Source organism: Petaurus breviceps, unplaced genomic scaffold (assembly GCF_028583685.1).
Source record: "Petaurus breviceps papuanus isolate PSGF00001 unplaced genomic scaffold, PetGlider_PUasm1.0 188, whole genome shotgun sequence".
In the NCBI taxonomy this organism is placed as follows: domain Eukaryota; kingdom Metazoa; phylum Chordata; class Mammalia; order Diprotodontia; family Petauridae; genus Petaurus; species Petaurus breviceps.
Genome location: NW_027185804.1, coordinates 38539763 through 38561377, shown reverse-complemented (window position 1 = coordinate 38561377; position 21615 = coordinate 38539763). Strand labels below are relative to the sequence as shown.

At 38.0% G+C, this 21615-nt stretch overlaps 1 protein-coding gene across 1 annotated transcript; it reads left to right on the top strand.

Moving 5' to 3' along the window:
• The first annotated feature begins 20510 nt into the window (after positions 1 to 20510).
• LOC138163457 (vomeronasal type-1 receptor 1-like) lies at positions 20511 to 21404 on the top strand. Its single transcript, XM_069090918.1, has one exon. It carries the CDS (start codon positions 20511 to 20513, stop codon positions 21402 to 21404), a length of 894 nt encoding a protein of 297 aa, XP_068947019.1.
• The last annotated feature ends 211 nt before the right edge of the window (positions 21405 to 21615 follow it).

The following is a 21615-nucleotide window of genomic DNA, read 5'->3' as shown; positions in this document are numbered from 1 at the left end:
TAGGATTATTAACTCAATTTAAAAACAATTCTAAGAATCTAAAAACATTAAAGACTTTTCTTTTTTATTATTTTTTGGTTTACATCATTCATTTCCACAAGATTTTGAGTTACAAATTTTCTCCCCATTTTCCCCTACCTACCACCCTAAAATAGTGATGCCACTGAATATCCCCACCCCCAATGTGCTTTCTCCCATATCTTCCCCCATCTCCCCTCCAACTTTCCAGTAGGGCACGGTGGACCTCTATACCCCAGTAACTGTATATCTTATTTCCCAATAACATGTAAAATAATAATAATAATAATATACATACATACATATTAAACATTTGATTTTTAACCTTTGAACTCCAGATTATTTCTCTACCTCCTTCTTCAGGGAAGATAAGCAATTCAATATAGGTTGCACATGTGTAGCTATGCAAAACATTTCCATAGTGGATATATTGTGAAAGACTGACTGTATGTCCCTCCATCCTATCCCACCATCCACTAGTTCTATTCTTGTGATAGTAATGGCAATTAAAGATTCCCCTGTATTGGCTTGGTTTTCAAATTGATTGTGTTAAAACCCAGAGCTTGTTAATCCCACCTGTGGGATGGACTTGTTGATGTGAAAAGAAAGTCCTGAACTGGGAGGAGCTGGTGACGTAGATTTGGAGAGATAAGAGAGAGGCGGAAGATCTTTTTGGAAGCAGCACCTCGTGGAGAGAGAGAGAGAGACTAAGAGAATTGCGGGTGGCCGCTTTGAATTGCCCTGGACTTTTGAGACCTGCCCCCTGAGCTGCCAAGGACTGAGGAGACATGGCTGTTTTGCTGGTACTTTGTCTGTCTGTTTTGATGTTGTTTTGCCAGATTTGTCCACTGGTGAAAGACAGTCCTTTTGTTGAAGAAGTCCTGGAACCTGGCTGTTCGCTAAGAAGCCCTGAGACTGTCCTGCAGACAGAGAGTGAATACTGTCCACTGGTGAGGGATAGTGCTGTTGTTGCAGGGGTCTGGAGACTGTCCTGCAGACAGAGTGAATACTGTCCACTGGTGAAGGACAGTGCTGTTGTTGCAGGGGTCTGGGAGCCTTTCTGTTGGTTCAGAAGCCCTGAAGAAGGATTTTCTTGTTGTATGTTTACAGAAATCCTGGGAGAGGGCTTTGCTAATGTGTTCAGGGGTTCTAGGACTGTTCTACAGACAGAGGATAAATTCATGAAAGGATTGGCAATGTATCTTATGGCCTTGCTAAGCCTTGTCTCCCCAGGAACTAAGATTGCTGAGAACTTGCCTCGTGTCAAGATGAAGAAAAGACCTCCATTTGGGTATTAAGTGCTGTGTTTAAACTTGATGTAACTCTGGGGTAGATTCAATTGTGATCCAGGGGTAGGGAACTTTTGACCTTATGTTTGGAAACTAATCTCCATTTGAGAAGAGGGGCTTTGTGGTGGACTTAATTAAGGTACAGCCTAGGGGTGGAGAAGTATTTAGAACAGAGACTTTGTAATTGATTGAATGATTGGAAGGTCCTGGGGTGGGGTAGTACTTGGAGATTATTTAACCACCCTTAGTAAATGCTGTATTTGGAATGATGTCACGTTTTGATCTTCTCTGCTCTTGGTTTGTCACTGAATAAAATGGAGAGCACCTATGCTGGTATTCTGAACCTTGGGAAGTTGCCTTTCCTTGGCATTATATTACATTATGGACAGTATTCACTCTGTCTGCAGGACAGTCTCCAGACCCCTGCAACAACAGCACTATCCCTCACCAGTGGACAGTATTCACTCTGTCTGCAGGACAGTCTCAGGGCTTCTTAACCAAATGCCAGGTTCCAGGACTTCTTCAACAGGACAGTCTTTCACCAGTGGACAAATCTGGCAAAATAACATCAAAACAGACAAACAAAGTACCAGCAAAACAGCCATGTCTCCTCAGTCCTTGGCAGCTCAGGGGGCAGGTCTCAAAAGTCCAGGGCAATTCAAAGCGGCCACCAGCAATTCTCTTAGTCTCTCTCTCTCTCTCCACGAGGTGCTGCTTCCAAAAAGATCTTCCACCTCTCTCTTATCTCTCCAAATCTACGTCACCAGCTCCTCCCAGTTCAGGACTTTCTTTTCACATCAACAAGTCCATCCCACAGGTGGGATTAACAAGCTCTGGGTTTTAACACAATCGATTTGAAAACCAAGCCAATACAGGGGAATCTTTAATTGCCATTACTATCACAATTCTCTACTTTGATCCTATCCCTTTTCAAAAGTGGGTGCTTCCAACTCCCCTATTCCCCAGCCTGCCCTCCTTTCCATCTTACCCCCTCTCATTTCCTTCCCCCCTACTCTCCTATATGGTGAGATATCCTATTCAGTGTGTATGTCATTCCCTCCCTAAGCCCAATTCAATGAGAATAACGTGATTCATACCCTTTTGTCTTCCTGTTTTCCCCCTCCATTGTAACAGTTTCCCCTTGTCTCTTCTATATGAGATAATTTACCCCATTCTATCTCTCCCCATCTACTCTCATTATATTCCTCTCTCACCTCTCAATTTCACCTTTTAAGCATCATCCCTTCCTTTTCAATTGGTCCTGTGGCCTCTGTCTATGTATATCTTATATATGTATATATATATATGTATATATATATACACACACACACTCACATACGTATTCATATGCCCATATACCCTCTTATATAGACAAATGTATCTTTGTGTGAGTGTGTGTGTGTATATACATATATATATATATACACATTTCTATTCCCTTCAACTATTCTCATACTGAGAAAATTTTCATAAGTTACAATTATCATTTTTCCATGTAGGAATGCAAGTAGTTCCACTTTGCTAAATTCCTTATGATATCTTTTCCCTGTTTACCTTCTCATGCTTCTCTTGCTTCTTGTATCTGAATGTCAAAATTTCTATTCAACTCTGGGTTTTTTTGGCCATGAATGCCTGAAAGTCCTCCATTCCATTGAATGACCATATTTTCCCTGAAACATGATACACAGCTTTGTAGGATAGGTGATTCTTGATCTTAATTCCAGTTACTTTGACCTCCAGAAAATCATATTCCAAGCCCTTCAAACCCTCAGTGTAGAAAGTGCCAGGTCCTGTGTTATCTGAATTGTGTTTCCACAGTATTCAAATTGTTTCTTCCTGGCAGCCTGTATGATTTTCTTCTTGATCTGGGAACTCTGGAATCTGGCTATTATATTCCCACGAGTTTTCTTTTGGGGATCTTTTTCAGGAGGTGATCAATGTAGTCTTTCAACCTCATTTTGCCCTCTGGTTCTAAAACATCAGGGCAATTTTCCTTGAGAATTTCTTGAAGAATGATTTCTAGGTTCTTTTTTTGATCATGGCTTTCAGGTAGTCCAATAACTTTTAAATTATCTCTCCTGGATCTCTTTTCCACATCAATGGTTTTCCCAATAAGATATTTCACATTGCCTTGTATTTTTTCACTTGTTTGGATCTGTTTAATAGTATATTGATTTCTCATAAAGTTACTAGCTTCCATTTGCTCCAATCTAATTGTGAAGGAAAGATTCTCTTCAGTGAGTTTCTGAGATTCTTTTTCCTTCTGGCAAATTCGGCTTTTTAAGGCATTCTCTTCATTGGCTTTTTGAGCCTCTTTCGCCATTTGAGTTAGTCCATTTTTAAGGTGTTATTTTCTTCAGTGCAGGTTGTTGACTCTCATTTCGTAATTTTCCTGAATCATTCTCACTTCTCTTCCCAATTTTTCCTCCACTAATCTTATTTGGTTTTCAAAATCCTTCTTAAACTTCTCTATGTCCTGTAAGCAGCTCATTCTTTTGTTGGACTTTTTGATGCAGGAGTTCTGACTTCATTGTCTTCCTCCTGTTCCATGTTTTGATCCTTTTTGTTCCCAAAATAGGAGTGTAAAGTCGGATTTCTCTGCTTGTGTTCCTTCCTTTGCTTGCTCATGTTGCCACTTAATTACTTGACTTTTGAGCTTTTTGCCACAGTAGAACTCTGCCACCAGAGAGGGGAGATTTGTTCCAAATCACTGGGGTTTTCTCAGCTGCTGGAGCTATTAGTCACTGGCTGCCCTCTCTGAAGACTCCACAAGCTCTGACATACTGATCGCACACCCCAGAACGGCCACCCCAGACACTGATCCAGATCCAAGCAGGTTAAAGCAAGAATGAATACCTCTCATACTCATACCTTGGTCTCTTACAATCTGAAGTCCTGAGGCTCTGAAGCAGCCACTTGGCAGTGACAGGATGGCTGCCATCCCCCAACAGCTTCCTGGCTTGGGAACAAAGGCATATGAATAAAATTCATTACACATCGTTTAACATCACATAATTATATCTAGTTTACATTTTAAAAGTTAAGCAAATTAAGTTCTGTTTTGTGTTTAAAGTATTAAATAACAGGAATAATGGGAGTTTTATTGGGATTATTAAATATATCTAAAATAAAAACAATTCTATGCAATGTAAAAACATTTAAGACTTTTCAAAACAATCGGCATTAAATTAAGTTTATCTATTGCCAACACTATTATTTGGTATTTTCCTAGAACCTCAAGATTTCCAGGAGTGGAGCCAAGATGCTGGAGTAGAGAAAGCTGAGTTCTCCCATCATTCCTCTCCAAACAACTTTAAGATAATGCCCAAAATCTAATTATGGAGTGGCAGAGTCAATAGAGATCCCACTGAGACGTCATACCAGCACAAAATAACATGGGAGGTCAAAAAGTGATGTTTGTGACATGAGGGAAGAGGTTAATCCAGAGCCCACATGAATGAAACACTAGTGGTGAGACTAGGTGGTGGACACAGAAGCAGTAGCAGCTTTAGGACATTTCACAAAGAAACACATCTAGATAGCAGAGAAATGTGTACTGACTTACTTCCCACCAAATATGAACAGCCCAAAATGCAGTTGGAAAAGTTGTCTCAGAAGAATTGACAGGTGCGGCGAGGTGGCGCAGTGAGTAAAGCCCGGATTCAGGAGGACGTGAGTTTGGTTCCATCCTCAGACACTTAACACACACACACACACTCACACATACACACAAACACACACACACACACACACACACACACACACAAAAAAGACTAGCCATGTAATCTGGGGCAAGTTACTTAACCCCAATTGCCCTCCAAAAGGCAAAAAAAAAAAAAAAGAATTGACAAACAGAAGTGTATATAGAATAAACTTACATATACATGAGTGTGTGTGTGTGTGCCTATTTGTGTCTTGTCATAGGCATCTTTGGGGTATGGATGGGGGGAGGGAAGAACAGGACATTCACATGATAATTGTGTTGTATATTTGAAAGGAATATAGCAAGTTGTGCATGGTAGATTTGTAGTTTCATGTCCAACCATCTTTTTTATTGTACTGTGTAGAGTGAAGAGTAGGCCATAGCAATTGAAGAGATTCAAGAATTGGGTACCTAGGCTGTTTGAAGGAGGAAAATATATAGATTGATGTCATAATAAAAGGAAAGGATCTGGGGAAAAGAACATTATGAACAGCATCTAGTCCTCAAAACTGCAGTGTATTTCATGACTTTTGTCCCAGGTCTCGGTCCTTCTTTTCTGCAGGGGATAGAAGTTGAGCAAATCTTGAGCGGAGATGATCATCGATTCCCAACATGGAATCAGACCTAGTTTTTGCTTCTGTTTTTTTTTTTGAGGCTGAGCTTAGCTTTTAATCTCTTATTAATTAGAAAGGATACAAAATAGGAAGATTACAGGGAGAGGAATAACAAGAAGACCCAATTGTGTCAGACAAGGAAGACTGAACTATAACCAAAGGACTAAATCATGAGGTGACTAATCCACTGGCTTTTGTGTCCTTATTAACTGTCCCTGAGAGTCACTTGATAAGCTTTCATTTTTCCCCTACTCCTCCCTCCACCCCTGTTCACTGATGCTACACTAGAGATTTTAAATAATCAATAATCCAAAATGGTCTAAACACTTGGGAGAAAAGTCAATTTTCTTCTAAACAGGTCCCAGATACCCCAAGCAAACAATGTCATTTCTCTGCAGATAACATGATAATTACAACATGGGTAGGGAGGGGAATTAGCTCAAACAAAGTAGTCAAAACCCTGGCCATCCCCTATATATGACATACAGAATCATACATACATATTTTCCTGCTCAAACACAGAATGGTGCTGTTTGGCTTTCTGCTCTATTGATGCAGAGCAGCCTGGTAAGTGACTATGCCTTAGTACCAGAGACAGAGTTTGGTAGAAATGGAGAGAATCTTTAATTTAATGAACATATGCCTAGATCCTAGCACAATGTCTTACTGAATGCTTAAGGAAGGAGTCAGACTATCAAAAATCAAAGTAGGCATATAGCAATCTCACTGTGATAATTGTGGGGAGACAAAGGAACACAAAAAATAAGTCCTGCTTTCAATAAATTCAAAGTTCAATTGGATAGATAACATGGAAACAGCTCTGTAAAAGTAAAAGATAGATGATAAATAGACATAGATAAGCATAGATATATGAGAGACAGATGGAGATGTACATATTATAGAGAAGGCATTTAGATAATGGTTAACTGAGAAAGTCTTCAAGAAGGTGAGGCTTTAGCTAAGATATGAAGGAAGCTAAGGAAGACAGGAGATGGTAATAGTGAAGGAGATTTAAAAGTGGGACAAACTTAGTGGTTCAAGGAAAAGAAAACCAATGTCCCAGGGTCTCTCTGGGGTAGACATAGAAATAACTCTTCTCCTATGATAATGAAAAGGGATGAGACATCACCTGCCATCTAGAACTGACATTGTACCTACTGCAGAGGTAGCTAAAGACTTCTTCATTCTTTCTGATTTGGGTTTCACTTAAGATGGATCAAGGGAATAAGTCAGGATGAAATTAATTAACATTACATTCTGACCCTGAAATAATTTTGTAGTAGAATTCCCAGGCACATATATGCCAGGCATTCATTACATCTTGATGAGAAGATGGGAAGGAGATATTATGCTGACTCTATTCTTAGGAATAGTATTGCTGTTATCAAATCCCAGTTCTGTTAATGAGTAAAGGAATTACCTCCTGTCTAATGATTTGGTGTAATGTTAATGTGATGTAAAATCTTCCCAGTCCATTAATAAATAGGCCTCAAGAAAGGAAGCTTGCTTAGGGGAAGTTTGCTTGTAGGAAGACTTTCATACCTTTGGCTAATTTCTAATTAGGCACTGAGTCATGAGGTTTGTGATGCCTTCTGAATCTGAGAAGTGTACATATACTCTGAGTTGGTGTTTTGCTTTGGGGGCTCACTTATGAAAAAGATTTTGTGATTCCCTGGTTGAAATTTTGAGTGGCCATATGTTTAGAGCTCCCCAACTGCTCAGATATAAAGACTCTCTCAATCCAGAGTTGTATGTAAAGTGTATATATAGTCCATTCAGGCAGTCAGAGCCCTGTCTATTGGTCTTTATTTCTCTGCTTGTATTTTCTCTGAACTTCGCGGTGCTGACTTTTCCCCTGAACTAGTAAATGTAATATAAAAAGATTGTTGACCCCTTAAACAGCTATCTTTCTTAGTAAAGCAGATCTAAGAACCTGTGCTAGCAGCCATCCTGGGGATGCCAGTGTGGTTGTCGCTATGTTCAGGTCTGGAATTTCTTGCCAGATTTGGAAGAGCAGATGAGAATACACTCCCCTGGCTTTTGCTCTCACTTTCTCCCCATCCAAATACATCACCTTACCTTAAGGTGACCCACTATTGGCCTCTGTGTTCTAAGAGAATATGAGCAAAAGGCTGAAAGTTATAGTGGTGAAAGTTAAAGGATCCAAATACCCCTTATAGAGAGTATAAGCTCCCTATGCCAGCTAAGTAATGCAGTTTGTCATTTCAGAATACAACACTAATGCAAACTGAGAGTTCACTGACTGTAGTCTTTGAGTCTTCATTCCTGCCTCTTAAATATCACCATACATAAGCTTTTATTCCCTATCCCAGGATCCTCCCTGCTCCTGGTTCAGGGTTGTTTTTTTTTTCTTAATTTTAAACAAATTCAAAATAAGAGAAGAAAAAAAAAGAAAGAAACTTACATACTGAAACTTAAGTAAAAATAAGAAAAAAAACATTACCATGTACAGAATATAGGAAAGGATTCAAAATATAAAGCAATAAATTTCCATTTCAAGAAACCCCATATAATAACTACTACACATTGTGTTTAGAGCGGTCTTTCTTTCTTTTGCTTCCTTGTAGATTTTCTTTTGTTCTCTGCTATTCACTTTTATTTTATTCTTTTTCCACATTCCTCCTCCACCTCCCTCAAGAAGACCACAATTAAGTGCAGACATACATACATACATGCAAATTCATATATATATGTATATATGTGTGTATGTGTGTATATATGTATATTCAAATTTAAACATATATACATACCCATGTACATACATATACCATATGCCTACATATGCATAGATTATAGAATCACAAACATATATACATACACATTCATATGCATCAATGTAAGAATTGTTTATCCTGTTTCTCTGAAGGTGGATACCTTCCTTCATAAGTCCAAATCTTTCTATACTTTACTTAATCCACCAACTCATCATTTCCTATATCACAGCAATATTCCAACCTTATACTGTCTAGTTATTTCAAATAGTCTAAAACAATATTGAATATGGCTGATATAGAGTGGTTTCTCTACTTTTTTGATAAATCTAGATTAGCTTTAACTTTGTCTGAGATCATGATTACTATCCCTGATTTTTATTTTCCTAATCAATTCTACTCCTGGTCTTTATAATGCATTTGTGTGTATCTCTTATTTCCTATCCCTCCTTACTTTCTGCTTTACTTCTACCTGCTACTTTGCCCTCCTATTACCTAAACTACCCCCACAAGTTCCTCTCCTTTATCCTATCCCATTCCCATTAATCTAGACATCCTCTTATGCCACCCCTTATCCTTTTCACTCACCTTCTTATTTCTTTATAAATTTAGAAGAATTTTATTCCTTTCTAAATGTATATATTTTTCTCTCTTTAACCAAGGTCTGATGTGAGCAGACTTCCCTTTAAACATCCCTTTCCTATTCTCTCTTCCTTTCCTACCTCCCTACCACCTTTATTTCTTTCTGAATTTAGAAGACTTTTGTGCCCTTCTAGATGCACATGTATTCATCCCTCTTTAACCCATTACCAATGAGAGTAGGGTTCCAGAACTACCAGCTCTCCTTCCTCATCTAATTCCTCTGTGTCAGTTCTTCCTCTCCCACCTCATTTGCATAAGATAATTATTCTTTTTACCTTTTTCTAGATAATTTAATTTTTAGTCCCCCATCATACTGAATTCTACCCCAATCTTTCTTTCAAACTACAAAATTACCAATAACAATCTTAGACATAGAATTTATATTTCCTCATATAAAAAGTGTACCATCTGTCCTTATTGAGTCCCTTGTCTTTGAGGTTTATCTTATATTTTTCTTGAATCTTGTATGGTAATTTTTCTATTAAGTTCAGGTCTTTTGCAAAAAAAAAGATCCTGAAAATTTAGCAATTCATTGAATGCCCTTTTTCTCATTCAGAATCATGCTTAACTTTTCTGGGCATGATATTTTTGGCAACAGCCACAGTTTTTTTGTGCTTTTAGTATACATACTGCTAGGTTTTATGTGACTCTAATTATGGTGTTGCCGTATTTCAATTGTTTTTTTCTTATTACTCATAATATTTTCTCCTTGAGCTAGGGGTATCAGAATCCAGCTATGATATTACTGTAGGTTTTACTCATAGGATATCTTTCAGGTGGTTATTGGCTTCCTCTAGCCCAATCCTAATTTTCAAGGAGTTGGTTTCTTCCTTAAGATCTTGGATCTCTTTTTCCAGTTTGTTGACTTTCTTTTCATAACATTCTTGTTTTTCTTTGCTCTTTTTTAAACCTTTCCTCAATATCCCCCATTTGATTTTTAAAGTATTTTTAAGTTCTTCAATCAATTATTTATGGTCTGGTGACTATTTAATGTTACTTTCTGGAGCAGGAGGAGCTTTTTTTGCTTCAATATCCTCTTCTGAAGATGAACCCCAGGTTCTCCATTTCCATAGCAACCTTTTATGGCTAGGTTCTTTCTCCTTTATCTGCTCATTTTTATGACAAATTATTACTGTAATCACCTCTAGTCCTGGAGTTTGCGAGATGGTGTCTCTGCACTCAGATCCTCCTTCAGTTCTTCCCTCTGGCCTGATACCAGAACCAAGAACTCCACCCTACTGTATGTGACCACAACCAGCTGAGTCTGCCCTAGAGCTTTTGCAATCAAGGGAATGAGTTGGTTCCTTCTCACATAGGGGCCTGTCTCTACAGCATGCCTGAGCCTGGTATCCTTTATCAGCAGTGGTTCCTTCAATCTTACCCCACTCAGACACTCAACTACCCTCACTGTCTGGGAGGTGAAAATTCCTGTGGCTGCAGATGAAGTTACCTCCAAACCCAGCAAACCTCAAGGCTCACCACTTGCTGTTTCAGTGGAACTGGCCTGGAGGTAGGCATCATAGGCATCAAACCTCCATCCAGGTATATTTCCTGATGTCCCAGGAGTACCACTGTTCTGCCCCAATACTTGTTTTTTTTTACCTCTGTTTGTTCCCCTTAGGTACTTTTTCAAATCTTGTTTATGGGGGAAATCTGGAGTGTTTGGAATTTTCTGATCTACTCTGCCACCTTCCCAGAATCCTTGCTAGTTAAGTTTAATAATATCCATACACATGATTTAATAGCCACCTATATTAAAAATGTTATCCATATGGGGGTAAAAAGGTTCTCCATGATCTTGTAACAACAACAATTATGTAATCAGCAGAATGTTGAGATGGAAAGAATATTTGCTTTGGAATTAGAAGAGCAAGGTTTAGTTTAAGGATTTACTACTTACTGCCAGTGTTACCTTGGGCAAATACTAATATTGTTTTAGGCTTCACTTTCACCATTTAAAAAAATTTAAAGAGTAATTATCTGGACTAAATAAACTCAAATGTTCATTCTCTCTCTAAATGCAATGCCTTGGTCTCTCTATTGAGTTAGGAAAGATTCTGGCATTCTGTCCCTCCCTAACAAATAGAAGGGACCTCAGCAATTCAGAATACCCACATAATTCTTTCAGGGGTGAAGAACTGCATAATCTGAAATTTCCTTCAGGGTCCACTTCATTTTTCCTAAGGAGGAAGTAGAAGAGGTGGTCAGGTAGAAGAGATTGGCTAACAGAGGTAATAGCTGAGAGGCCTGGAATCACTGTATACAGGATTTTAAAGAATTATTATGTAGTGATTAAATGGGATTTTAAATTAATTTTTAACAAACTCTTCAATCTGTATAACAGCTTCTACAGGAAGAATCAGAGACAATTATTTATATGCTACAGTCTGATCTTAGAGGATCGAGCTGCATAATTTACATTTACAAAAAACTCAGTGCTTAAAAACAGGAGGAAAGAATAGGAAAAAGAGACAGACATGTCTAGGGAAAAAATAGTCCTGGGAAGGCCCCCTGTCTAAGTTGAAATTATTGAAAAAGTATTTCTTAAACACCCACTATGTGTCAAGAAATATGATTTAAAAAAACAGGGATCAAAATAAAGGCAAAATATACTGTCTGCTCCCTCAGAATCTCACAATAACCTAGGGGAGACTACATGCAAACAGCCATCAACAAATGAGTTATTTAGAGGATTAAATGCTAATATCAAACAAGAGAAGATGCCACCATTGGAGGATAGGGAAATAATTCTTGTAGAAGATAAGATTTTAGCTGAGGTGTTTGGAAAGCCACGCAAGTCAGGAAGCAGAGATGGAGATGGAAAAAATTCCAGACATGGGGTACAGCAAGTAAAATTCTATGGATTTCAAAGACTCAACATCTTGTTCAAGAAACAGCAAGATGGTCATTTTCCTGGATTGCAGTGTATATGATGTAGAAAACTGGAAATGTAGGAAGGGAGCAGGTTATGCAGAGCTTTGAATCCAAATGGTGAATTTCATATTTGATACTGAATTTAATAAGATGTAATTGTAGTTTACCAAAACGGAGTGTTGACACGATTAAACCAGCAATTGAGGAAGATAATTGTGAGAGATGAATAGAGAATGGACTGGAGTAGAAAAAGACATCTGTCAGGGAAACTAAGCATTAGTCTATGACATTTGTCTGGGCATGAGGGGATGAACCACCAGGGTGGTTGCAGTTTCACAAGAAAGAAAATAACATACATAAGATATGATACAAAGGTAAAATTAACAGGATTTGGCAACAAAATTATCATGGGGGTGTGGGTGAAAAGAGAAAATATAAATAAATGACATATATTTAGAGCCTAAGTAACAAGGATGATATTGGCAACTTTAACATTAATAGGGAAAATTTAAGGAGGGGAGAGTTTTGGAGAGAAAGATAATGAGTTATTTTAAAAAGAAAAATAATGAGTCATTTTAAAAATGACAATCTTAAGATATCTATGGAACATTCATTTTAGGTTATACAATAGTCAGTTGCAGATATAAGAATGAAGGTCAAGAGAGATAATAGGTCTGGATAAATAGATCTTAGAATCAGTATTGAGATAATTCTTAAATCCATGGAAAGCCAATGATTTCAGCAAGAGAGATAGCATAGAGAAAAAACAAGAAAAGATGACCAAAACAAAGGGACTGGGAAACATACATCAATCGTCCACTACAAATTGTGAGATAGATTAAGATCCAGAAAGGGAGACTGAGAAGGAGCAGTCAGAGAGGTAGGGGGGAGCAAAGAATAATGGAATGAAAATCTAGAAAGTTAAGAGGATCAAGTAGACAGCAATCAACAATGCCAAAGGCTGCAGCTAAATACAGAGGAAAAAAGCTGAGAAAATGTCGTTAGAATGAGCAATGAAGAGATCATTAATAAAGTTGCAGAGAGCAGCTTCCATTAAGTAACAAACTCAGAAATCAGAGCATAAAGAGGTAAGAAAATAAGAAGAAAAATAGTAGAGGCACCTATTGTAGTCAGCTTTCTCTGTGGAGAAGAGATGTGGTCATAAAGGTAGTGGAGATGGATGGATCAAGTGAGTTTTGTGAGGATGGGAGTAATATAGGCAAGGTTGTAACAAATAGAGAAAAAGCTAGTATACAAGGAGTGATTGAAAATAATTGAAAGTGACCATTATAGAGGGAGCAATTTGTGATGGGGTATAATGTCATCCCTAACATAGAGGGATTGGCAAGGAAAGGGGCCACCTAACTATGGGGGATAGGAGTGAGAGGGGAGATATTTTCAGAAGCCATTTTAAGGGTGTGAGAAATGTGGAAAGAGGGAAAAAGAAGAGTTCTAATTCAAAAAAGGTTATCAGTTAAGATGGTGGTCATTGGAGAGCCATGGGACCTTTGAAAAGAGATTAAAATATCTGGAAATGTAGTCATGGTAAATGGATAATGGGTCAATTAGGGATGTGTAAAATATGTGCTTTTCCCCACTGAGGACTAAGCCTACAATATGGAACTTGAATTTATGGTAGATTCAGTGAACCTAGTTCAATGTATTTTTTTTTTCAACTTCATTGAGAGAAATGTGAATAGGATCAAAAGCAAAACATGATAAGAGTAAGCCATGGCTAAGTTTTTATAGGGAAGACCTGTGATAAGATGAGAGTGTAAGGGACTTTAGAAATGAGGACAGTATAGGGTTGAATAACTTCATCAAATAGGAGGAGATGGGAAAGTGAAGTGAATGTAAACAATGAGAGAAAGAATGTAAACCAAGCAATGAACTCATTAAGAAAAATAACGTGTTCTTAGTGAAGTAGAAACCAAATACCAAAATTTTAATTGTGTCATAGATATGGATCCACTGAAAGATAAAGCAGTAGTAATGACTGAGAGATGGTAAAAGGGGGAGAGCTTAGAAGTGACACTGGTGGATTCAAAAGTATATCAACACCATCGTCTTAATTAAGCAGTCAATGGGAATGAGTGAAGATGCAAACAGTGCTAGAAAGCATATGCAGAGAAAAACCTGTTATCAAGATTTAGCCCAGGGGCAGCCAGGGTTAGCTGACTAGCAGTTAGTTAGCTAGCACAGCGAGTAAGAGCACCACCTCCAGTGTCGGAATGACCTGGGGATCGAATCTGGGCTCAGAAACTTAGCACCCACCCAGAAACACCTGGCTGTGTAACCTTGAGCAAGTTACTTAACCTCAATTGCTTAGGGGCAGCCAGGTGGCTCAGCAAGTAAGAGCACCAGCTCCAGTGTCGGGATGACCTGGGGATCAAATCCGGGCTCAGATACTTAGCACCACACCCAGAAATAACTGGCCATGTAACCTTGAGCAAGTTACTTCACCCCGACTGCTTAAAAAAAAAAAAAAAGGATAGCCCAGTTCTCAGGGATATCCAAAAGATGGAATCCGTGGGAAAGGAAAATATTTAAGTTGAAAACAACTTTGTTACATATAGTGTAAGCATTTCAGAAAGCACAAAAGAGGTAACTTTGGAGTGACGCATGGGCATTCTGAATTGAGAAGGAGGGCAAGGGGTGGGGATGCTGAAGGTGATTAGAATAAAGGGAGTTCAAATGGGAGTTGTATAAGTTATATCAGAATCTTCTGAATCACTTGAAGTGGGTAGAAAGGATGGGATGACTCTATGTTCTGATTATCAGTTTTTCATAAATCTTACTTCCAACAGAGCTCTCCTGAGCTAGTCTTACTCAACAGGATTCCACAGCTTATTACTTGGTCACAGGAGGTAGTCTCCAGATTTTATCTTCTAATATATGCATCCAGAGTTGCATTTCTACCCTTGGGAGACATTAAGGTGCATAACATTATCTGAGAAGTATTTTTTGTTCAAGAGGCAGTGCCAGTGGGTATCAGGAAAAATGCCAGAATTGAGATATAAAGAACTTATAAGAAAGGAAGCCTGCATCCAGAGAATATGTGATCTTAGCCAGTGTCTATATAACTACCAGTCTTCCTTTATAATAGGAACAGGGGAAAGGTTTAGAAAAAAAATAAGTTTATATAAAGACATTAGATTTGCCATTGAGTCAAAAATACAGTTCTCTTGAGATAAGTTCAAGAAGCCATTATCTCCGACAGAATAACATTACTTTGATTGCTGATTGTGTTTTTATTGTAGCCCTCCTGGTGGGATAAAGCAACATGAGAGTATATGTAATAAAGGAAAAAAATTGGAGATCTCACCAAAACAAAGGATTACAAGGCAAGATAAGTCCTTGGTGTCATTAAATAGGGAAAATGATGTGTTTTCCTTACCAAGTATTTCCATTACCTTGACTACAATATATGTGTCTGGAGGTATTTAGTTAGAAATTGAGAGAAGAATGGTCATTGGCAGCAGCAAAAATGTCCTGGAGACAATTTTAATCAAAGAACATACACTTATTTCAATCATAGTCTTTAAAAAAATATATAACACTCTAAAATTAAGTTTTACAGCAATAGAGTTTGTCCACTGTGATACTAAGGCATATTTTCCCACTTATAAATACATCACTGTTCCCCACAATGGGGAACTATGTATATAACAATCATAATTCCATACATTTTTCCATAGGTCACATTGGATTTTACAGCAAATCATACTAAGACACCTAAAGAATGGTCCCCAGTAATGAAATGCTGGAGGCAGTATACTATCAACTGACTGGAGTCGGAATCCTAGAGAATTGTGACCTCCTACTCCTATACCACTAGAGGCATTCTCTCCCAGTTACAGACACATTATTGTTACTAACCCTAAGTATATAACAACCATAATGTTCCATATTTCCCCATAGATTCTATTGAATTTTATACCAAATTATCTTCCCAAAAAACCTATGGAATGGTTTCTGAGAATGAAATGCTAGGGATAGTATACTATCAATGGGTTAGAGTTGGAATCCCAGGGCATTATATCCTCCTATGCAGCTCTCATTTCACGTCTGGTCAAAGACCAAGACCAATATACTGAATTATCTTCAATTTAGCCTTTTCCGGTGCCACATTGCATCTTTTCAGTAGAATCCCTACTTCAACAAGTCTTTACAGGTGTGTGTGGAATGTTTCCTAGGTGACCTTGGAGAAACAGCTGCTATGAATGCTTTTGTACATAAAGGCCCTGTGCATCTTTCTTAGATCCCTTTTGGATATAGATCGAGTAGTCATCCATGACAAATTTAGCTCTTTCTTTTCTTACCTCATCTAGTTTATTTGTTCTATCACTAGATCCGAGCATAGGTACATTTGGGTAACAGTTTTGTAATAATTGGAACTAGATTTTTCAGTATACTTGGGGCAGTAGATAGAGAAAAACAGAGAGAAAATACAGAGAAAGAGACAGGAAGAGAGAAACAGAGAAAGAGTGAGAAAAGAGTAGAGTATGTTTAACTGAAATGCAACAAACTGGATGAGGAGAGCAAGAGATTGGGCATTTAAGAAGTCACCTGGATGGTGCAGCTAGGTGGTGGAGTGAATAGAGTGCCAGCTCTGCAGTCAGGAGGACCTGAGTTCAAATCTGGCCTCAGACACTTAACACAAAAATTAGCCATGTGACCTTGGGCAAGTCACTTAACTCTAATTGCCCTACCTTCCCCCCTCCAAAAAGCAAAATAATAATAATAATAATAAATTTTTTAAAAGTCACTTGGTACTTTGGAGGAAACAGTTTCAGCTGAATCATAGCAAAAGTCATATTTCAAAGGGTTGAGAGGAAGCATAGGCAACTAGTCATGAAGTAGATGGCTTTCTGCTCAAAGTATGGGTGAAAAGAGAAGAGATAGAGAACAATGGCTTGAGGGGAAGACACAGGGAATGGCTCAAGCACCCACTTAGAGGGGCAGGCCTTGGTAAAGAGAAGAGATGTTTATTTGTCTAAAACTGGAGAAGAGAAAAGAGTTAGGGATGATGTCAAGGATTTTGAGATGGAGAGAGAGAGGAAAGGGACCTAATATATTTTAATAAGAAAAAATGGGAGCATAAGGAACTTATCAAAGTTGAATTATTTACATTCCTACATGGAAAAATGATCATTGTAACTGATGAAACTTTACTCAGTATGGAAATAGTTGAAGGGAATAGAAATATATATATATGTGTGTGTGTGTGTCTATATAGGAGAGTATATGGGCATATGAATACATATGTGAATGTGTGTATATATGTTTACAGGTATACATAGATAGAGGGCACAGGACCAATTGAATAGGAAGGGATAATACTTAAAAGGTGAAATTAAGAGGTGAGAGAGGAATATAATGAGAGGAGATGGGGAGAGACAGTATGGGGTAAACTCATATAGAAGAGGCAAGGGAAAATGGTTACAATGGAGGGGAAGAACAGGAAGGCAAAAAGGCAAAACCTTATTCTCATTGAATTTGTCTCAGAGAGGGAATGACATACACACAAATTGGGTATCTCACCCTATGTAATAGTAATTGAATTTAAAGATCCCTCTGTATTGGCTTGGTTTTCAGATTGTGTTAAAAACCCACAGCTTGTGAATCCCAATTGTGGGATGGACTTGTTGATGTGAAAAGAGAGCACTGAACTGGGAGGAGCTGGTGACATGAATTTAGAGAGACACAAGCAAAGAGAGAGGCAGAAGAACGTTTTTGGAAGCAGCATCTTGGAGGCAGAGAGAGACAGAGAGGATTTCTGAGAGCCAGTTTGAATTGCCCAGGACTTTTGAGAGCTGCCACCCAGAGCTGCCAAGGACTGAGAAGACATGGTTGTTATGCTGGTACTTTATCTGTCTGTTTTGATGTTCTTTTGCCAGATTTGTCCACTGGTGAAAGACAGTCCTGTTGTTGCAGAGGTTCTGGAACCTTGCTGTTGGTTCAGAGCTCCTGAGACTGTTCTGCAGTCAAAGAGTGAATTCTGTCCACTGGTGAAGGACAGTGCTGTTGTTGCAGAATTCTGTTGTTTCAAAAGCCCTGAAGAAAGATTTTCTTGTTGTATGTTTACAGAAATCCTGAAAGAGGGTTTTGCTAATGTTTTCAGGGGTCCTAGGACTGTTCTGCAGACAGAGAATGAATTAATGAAGACATTAGCAATGTATCTTGTGGCCTTGCTAAGCTTTGTCTCCCCAGGAACAAAGATTGCTGAAAACTTGCCTTGGGTCAAGATGAAGAAAAGACCTCTCTTTGGGTATTAAATCCTGTGCTTAATCTTGTTGTAACTCTGGGGTAGATTCAATTGTGATCCAAGGGTGAGGAATTTTGACTTTTTTGTGCTCTGTGATTGACCAAATGAATGTACTTTACTTATGATTGGAAACTAATCTCCATTTGAGAAGAGGGGCTTTGTGGTTGTCTAAATGAATGTAAATCCTAGAGGTGGAGTAGTACTTAGAAGAGGGTCTTTGGGATTGAATAAATAAATTATAATGTCCAGGGGTGGAGTAGTACTTGGAGATTATTGAATTATACTTGGTGAATGCTGCATTTTGAATTATGCTATATTTTTATTTTTTTCTGTTCTTAATTTGTCACTGAATAAAATGCAGAGCACCTATGCTGGTATTTTGAACCTTGGGAAGTTGCCTTTGCTTGGCATTACACCCTACAAGAGAGTAGGGGGAAGGGGATGAGAGGGGGGATGATGGAAGGGAGGGCAGGCTGGGGGTAGGGAAGTTGGAAGCACCCACTTTTGAAAAGGGATGGGATCAAAGTAGAAAATAGAACTAGTGGGAGGTGGAATAGGAGGAAGGTAAATATAGTCAGTCTTTTACAATATATCTTCTATGTCAATGTTTTGCATAGCTACACATGTACAACCTATATTGAATTGCTTATATTCCCAGTAAAGGTGGGTGACAAGGGAGGAAGGGAATGAATCTGGAATTCAAGTTTTAGAATCAAATGTTTAAAAATATATAAATACAATTATTAATACTATTTTACATGTAAGTGGGAAATAAGATGTTCAGGCATTGGGGCATAGAGAACCACCATGCCCTACTGGAAAGTTGAAAGGATATGGCAGAAGATATGGAAAAGATCAGATTGGAGGAGGGGATATCCTATGGGACCGCTATTTTGGGGTGAGTAGGGGAAAAACGGGGGAAAAATTTGTAACTCAAAATCTGGCTGAAATGAATGATGTAAACCAGAAGTTAATAAAGCATTTGAAAAAAAAAAAAGAAAGAATGGGAGATAGATCTGTCCTCAAGGAAAATTTGAGACTGTATGACATAGTAAAATGCTAGCAAAAACAGTTTGCCAAGCACTTGTTGGGTGGCCTCATTCCAGAGTAACCAAGGGCTCACCATAAATGTCTTCCTACTCAGCAAGTAGTAAACTCATTGAGAGTAGAATGATGATACCACTGAAAGACCAGTATGGGACTGAATTTCTACATTAATCTCCCATGTGTTCGATCATCAATTTAGTCTCATGCACTCTCACAATCTCCATACATAGTAAGGATCCTTATGGAAGATGATGTGCTACGTTCATGGGTGGTTCTCTTGGGCCAATATTTTTTTTAAAAAACTAATTGATTAAATGAATGAAGTCATCTACACAATTAAAGAAACCATAAATCTATTGGTAAAGTTTTTTGCGTTTTTGTTTTGACTATATTGATACTTACAGAGTTAATAATTTTATGTCAGTGGTAGAAGTAGAAGCAGCAATAGAAATAACAACAGTAATAATAATAAAGAATTTATATTTTGAAAAATACTTTACAAATATGTAATGCGATCATTGTAATAATGAGAACATCTGAGGCAGGCAGACGTTAAGTGACTTGCCCAGAGTCACAAAGTTAATAATTTTCTATGACTGAATTTGATATCAGATGTCCATGCCTCCAATTCTACAGCCTTAGTCATCTTCCTGTCTCTAAAGCCATTGTGTAGAGCCCACTAAGAAAAAGACAAGGTGCCACAATGATATTATCTTTCGTTGTTGTTGGTACTGGTTAATATAGTTCATCAAATCTCTTATTTATAATAATTCAAGTTATAATAATTATAATAATTGAAAATATCAAGTCACCTCACCTACACAACAAGGGTTACTACATGACTCCACTTTCTTCCAACTTTTAAAAAATTCTTTATTTTAATATTTGAGTTGTTGATTCAGTTGGAATATACTGAGTTGGGTATTGTATGTGGCACCTTTCTGCTAGGAATTTGGGTGGCAGAAAGTAAACTATTAGTATTCATCAATTATAGATAATTATTAGCATGCTATGTGCCTATAAGAACTATTAGTAGAAGATGATATATAGATCTTCATATATACATATGCTGCCTGATGGTTTTCAGGTATATGAAAAGATGGAATGAAAACAGTTTTTCATCTAAGAAGGGAATTTTGAAGTTCAATAGTAAGTCACTGCCCACCATCTGAGAAACTCTATTACTCCTCATATGAGAGAGTAGGTCATGGAATTTCAATGTGAAAATCTATGAATGTAACAAACCTATTTATATATGTCATATCTTTTTCCACAGGTCACATAGAATTTGATTAAAAAGTCATCTTTACAAGACAACTAAGGATGCTTACTTTGGATGAAATTCTGGGGATAGTATACCTGCAAATAACTGGATTTGGATTCCTAGGGAACTGTATCCTCTTCTTTTACACCTTTAATTTCCTCATTGCTCAGAGAACAAGACCTAAAAACCTAATTATCATCCATTTGGCCTTTTCCAATGCCATGGTGCTTCTCTTTAGGGGAATACCTACTACAACAATGCTTTGGAGAATGACATGTTTCTTGGATGAGACTGGAATTAGAATCCTAGCCTACAAGCAGAGATTTACCCGGAGCCTCTCCTTGTGTAGCACCTGCCTCTTGAGCCTGTTCCAGGCCATCACTATTAGTTCCAACAACTCCATATGGGCACAGCTCAAAATGAGGGTACCAAAGTGCATCATTCCATGCATTCTGCTTTGCTGGATCATCAATGTACCATTAAATCTAATTCTACTTATATACCATGTTGGTCCAGAGAACAGAACAGATAGTAAATATGGTTGTATCACTGGGTATAGATCTCTAGATATATATAATCAGAAACATGTTAAGTTTGTACTTATAGCATTTGTTTATGATGCTTTTTTTGTGTGTCTCATGACCTTTTCTAGTGCCCATATGGTCTGGATCCTATATAGACACAAGAAGCATGTAAAGCATATCCATAGCAATCATTTCTCCACAAAAATATCCCCTGAAACCAGAGCCACCCAAGCTATCTTGCTTCTAGTGGGCATCTATATATTTTTTAACATATTCAGTCCCATTTTTGCTCTGTGTATGATTTATTTTCAATACACAAACACTTGGATGATGCATACCTCAGCTTTTCTGTCTCTGTGGTATCCAGCAGTCAGCCCTTTTATTCTGATCTACAATGATAACCAGATCCCCAGGACCTGTGCTCATTGATAAACAGAAAAGTCACAGGATGTCCATTTCCCTATAATGCAGATCCACACAGAAGACCTATAGAGGCATGGGGACTCAAAATGTTTCAGCTCAATGGAACATGAAAGAACACCTAAGTCAGTCATTCAACAAATTCCTGAACCTGAGGGGCAAGATCAATGAGTCATGAAGAAATGTTTGCTTTCTCAACTCTACCTTCCTTTCCATATTT